Genomic DNA, 4,479 nt, shown 5'->3' with positions numbered 1-4,479 from the left:
CTGTAATCCTGTAATGAAATACCAGTCGCATGGTGAGATCACTCTCTGAAGTGTGAACTGCTCAGTCAGATTTTTAGGCACAGTGATTCCGTGAGTTAGGCTTTGTTATGCTAGCAACAGCTGTCTGCTGTGGATTGGTGTCTACATAGTATCTGTTTAGACATACTTGTGGAAATTTCAGTTCCTGCGTTTTTGCAAGCTGTGCTTTGAACTGCTGGAAACAGTTGTACTGACAGAACGCTATTCAGAAGTATTTTGATTTTCTTGTGAAAGCTCAAGAGAAAATTATATATATACACTCATATATGAAAATATGCTGCTATCTTTAAATTGTTACGTGTAGTCACCCTTGAATATTCCTAACCTTGCTTGATGTAGCTTTTTGAGTCTGATGCTAGCCATGCTAATTTTGTTAGAAAATTGCCTTTGTTTTTCAGTTTCTTAATTTAGGCCTGGAATGTAGTTTCTTCTCCAGACTAATATTTCAGCTAAAAAAGGCTCAATATTTTGCTTCAAAGTATGTTTACAACAACTAGGTGTAAGCTAGTTCAAGTGTTCCTAACATGATAAATCATTGTAAATTTTAACTTGGAACTTTATTACTTCATTTTCACCTTGAGAGGAAAGAGGTGGAGTTCTGAAGGTTTTTCTACTTGGTTGTGAAATAGTAACATACTATAAAATGAGCTGGTTTGTGACTTTCTACAGAATAAATATTCTGTATTTTGTTAGGAGAAAGTCCATGTCAGAATTGAGCCATGAGAAAACTGCCTTTCTTGATATTGAGAATTTTAAGCTGTCCATGTATATTTCTTAGACACCAGCTAAATAGTTTAAACATCTTTGTATTTGAGTAAACAGAAGTTTCTGAATCCATGACCAAACTCATATATGGAACTTACCATCCCAAAGTCCTGATTGCTGCCACTACTCACTTTTCTGGTGGACTTTGTTTGCAGTGGGTATCTCTACAATCCATGTTGCCTACAGGGTTAAGAGGTGCAGGGTTGGGGTTTAAGCTCCAGAACTTTTCAAGCAGCTACTAATGGTGCTGGTAGCTGATGGCTGGGTTTGCTTTACAGCATCTGCTGATCTTTTAGTGAAGATGGCATTATTTAGAGGTAACAACTGTAAAGTGAAGCGAGGTCACGGTGCTATTGCAGATGAAAACCTGTAAGTCTAGAAGGTGCCTCATGCTGTATCTTTCTCTTTCTGTAGTGAAAGACAAAGCAGAAATACTCCTAGAGGTTGATGAATCCCAAATTATCAAAAATGAATTGACTGTACAGGTAAGCAAGGATTTCTAAATGTTAAATGTCGTGGGTATGTCAAAGATACAGCACTATTTAGGGCAGTGATAGAGGCAGGGGAGGGAGGAAGCTGAAAAGAATTGTTTGAAGCAAAAAATGTTACACTTCATCCTTAGCCCTGCACTATGTGTGTCACAGGATGTGTATTATGTAAACTGACAGTATGACTCACTTAAAACTGTTTCTGGAAGCACAGCAGACCTCAGCATGCCTGAAATGATTTTCGCTCTGCACCTTAGGAGTATCATTCTTCAGTAGCCCAAGCTAGGAAGCTCGGAAAGGTACTTTAGAAGGTGCTTCTTTCCTATGTGGTTTGTCTATTTCAAGTCTCAAGTTTATGAACACAAGTGAGCTATGAATTACTTGTTATGGCAGTAGACAGCAGGCAAGACTTCTATGTTAGTTTTTGGTCCACAGCAACTATTGGTTCTAAACCCTCAACTTGTCCACAAGTCTCACATATAACACAGCACTGTTTTTTGAGGGTGATAAAATAAGCTTATCGGTGTTGCATAATACTGAGTGAGTTAAACATTTTATGAAATAAATTGATGCAGAGTCCAAAAGCCAGAGGAGTTTCTGTCTTCATAGCTTTTCTGTATCATACTGTTATATTGCAAAATAAATGTCTCTAGAGAACATTTTACTTGTACTTTCACTTCATTCACAGTGATAGTGGTAGTCGCTCTTGAACTTAGCATGTATTTGCCTGTTTCTCCAGCACTGTACTAATGGAGAATGACATTGACTTGGAAATACTCTTAACATCTGTGAGTTTTTATAAATCCATATTCTGTATGTTTTTAGGTAACTGCACTTCATGCTGCATTAGAGCAAGAAAGATCCAAAGTGAAGCTACTGCAGGCAGAATTGACAAAGTATCAGGTAGTTATTTTTTGTGCTTGAAAGCTTACCTGGTTTTGATGTAGCTAAGATTATCGTGATGTAACATGCTCTGAACTGAGCTATTAGCTCTAATCTCTTCCAGTTAAAAAAAAGAGTGGTTCATATTGTAGTAGAGAAAACCCCAAACAGTAGTAAAACTGAAGCACAGTTTTGGCAAGCTGAAGTCCAGCATCTTTTAGAACTTAGAAAGCTCCTGAGGTGTGCTGCTAGTCAATAAACATAGTTTAGGCAATAAGCTGTGTGTGAAGTCTGTGTACAGCTGGACTTCATGGCTTCTTTTTGTCACCTTCTTTCTTTGGTTCTGTATGTTAGTTCTGTCCCTAGCCAGATCTTTGTAGAAGATTCACCACAGGTTGTGTTGAAACAGGGGTGATAAGATCAGTGTCCTGCTGAGTGTGCATATGCTGCTTTGTTCAAATTAGCTGCTAATTTAACTCATGTTAGTGAATTTTGTGAACTTTTCCATGAGCAGTATGCTGCTCAACATTCTGACTTTTTAAGAGTGGCAGTATTTGGAAATAAGGATTTGTACTTGTGCATGATAACACGTTTTGGGGGGAGGCTGTTGGTTTTTTGGGGTTTTATTTGTTTTAACTGACCTTTTGCATAGGTTACAAGCAGAGCCTAATGCAAACTTCTAACCTACCCTATTTCAAGTTGCAACACGCTGTGTTGGAATACTGTAATTTTGTGAAAACTGGCTCATTAAGCCATAACTGCTCTTTCTGAAGCAACAAATCCGTCCTGATTACATCAAATTCTTTGGCTAGCATTACATGGAATTCTGTCTGTCATCTGTTGTCTCTTTCTGCTTGTCACTTCACTGCATGTGAGCACGTTCCTTCTTAAAATGTTCAGTCCCCAACAGAGAAGCTCAGAGCTCGCACCACTAATTAAAATTAAAGTAAACCTCATTCATTCATGTCAAATTCATTCATGTCACTGTTTTTCCAGCTTTAGTCTTTGTTTCCTTTTGCTAATTTTAAGTGTTTTTCTCTAAGTAGAAATTTGTGAATAAAATGAATTTATCTTATGGTTAATTGTATGAAACAGGATTAAAAGAATAACAGTAAAATATCACCAAAAAATGGTGTGTTACATGCTTAGGAATTACTGCAAAATCACCTATTCTGTTGCTCTTTTTCCTCTGCTGCCTCCCCTGTCTAATACACTTCTGTCTTTTCACATCTTGCTGTATTTCTTGCTTATGACCCTGTTTGGTTTTTTTAATTGGCGGGTTGAGTTTTTACTTCAACTGTCTCTGTTTTGCCTGTCTGTGCTTTGTTTTAGGAAAACTGTCTTATCTGCCTTGCAAGGACTGCTGTTTCTGCTTTTATTATCTGTAATCCTGCAGATTAACCAGGAGGACCCTCCTTCGATCACTGCTTTCTGTGGCATTGTCTTTGATAACATGAGGCTCACTTGAGGGAATAACACTTTGAAACATAAGGATGCCTTTAAAAAAAAAGTAACAAAAAAAATCTGTGGACAAAAAACAAAGAACCAAAAAACCCCCCAATAAACCAGTCTGGTTTTATCCATAGATGTTAATACCTCAGTTATGTATCCTGTACGTGCCTTGACTGTTTTAACTTACTTTATTTAACTATCTCAAGTTCAGACATGTCTGCATCCCACAATAGTTGTATAATTTAAGTGTGCCTCTTAACTCCTGAGTGTTTTTCTTGTTATTTTATGCAACTTTAATATGAAAATTTACTGCAGATATAAAGTGCCTTATCCAGTGTATGAACTAAACATTTGTTTTAATTCTTTATTGCAGAGTGGGAAGAAATGGAAAAGGCACCCAGAATCTGCCCAGTGCAGATGATCTCCTCTGCCCTCTGATTCAAAGCAAAAAAACATGAAGTCTTTCTTCAGGGTTTTGCAGAAGTTTATATATTTGTGGCACAACTGCTCAACTATGCAGTTTTTGAAGAGAAATTAACAATTACTAGTTTGTTTAACAGTCTGAATGATAGATTTTTTGCACTTTCTGCTACAGAAAATTGGAAAACTAGTATTCCAGCAGAGCTGAAACAACTGTAATGCTGTTAGTTTTCCATTGTTCAATAAAACTTGCTCTTGAATTTCTGTCCTTGAATTCTTATTCAACAGAATTTCTCAGTTACAAGGATTTCATTTAATGACTATCAAGATCCAAAAGCATTAGTATGCAAACGGTCAAAGTTTCACCAAGTCAAAACTAAAAATGAGATGGCTTATGCTGTTGCTGAATCCAGATCTTGTTTTTTATTAGACT

At 37.0% G+C, this 4,479-nt stretch overlaps 1 protein-coding gene across 1 annotated transcript in view; it reads left to right on the top strand.

Moving 5' to 3' along the window:
• Window positions 1–4,047, top strand: part of GKAP1 (G kinase anchoring protein 1) — a 21,047-nt gene extending 17,000 nt beyond the window's left edge. Inside the window, exons 10-12 of the mRNA XM_010144979.1 lie at window positions 1,219–1,289; window positions 2,118–2,195; window positions 4,000–4,047. Of these exons, the coding sequence (XP_010143281.1) occupies window positions 1,219–1,289; window positions 2,118–2,195; window positions 4,000–4,047 (197 nt within the window). The remainder of the gene's footprint in view (window positions 1–1,218; window positions 1,290–2,117; window positions 2,196–3,999) is intronic.
• The last annotated feature ends 432 nt before the right edge of the window (window positions 4,048–4,479 follow it).

The sequence above is a fragment of the Buceros rhinoceros genome, unplaced genomic scaffold, assembly GCF_000710305.1.
Source record: "Buceros rhinoceros silvestris isolate BGI_N320 unplaced genomic scaffold, ASM71030v1 scaffold12781, whole genome shotgun sequence".
In the NCBI taxonomy this organism is placed as follows: Eukaryota; Metazoa; Chordata; class Aves; order Bucerotiformes; family Bucerotidae; genus Buceros; species Buceros rhinoceros.
The sequence above is the reverse complement of the archived record's forward strand: the minus strand, read 5'-3'. Positions and strand labels throughout refer to the sequence as shown.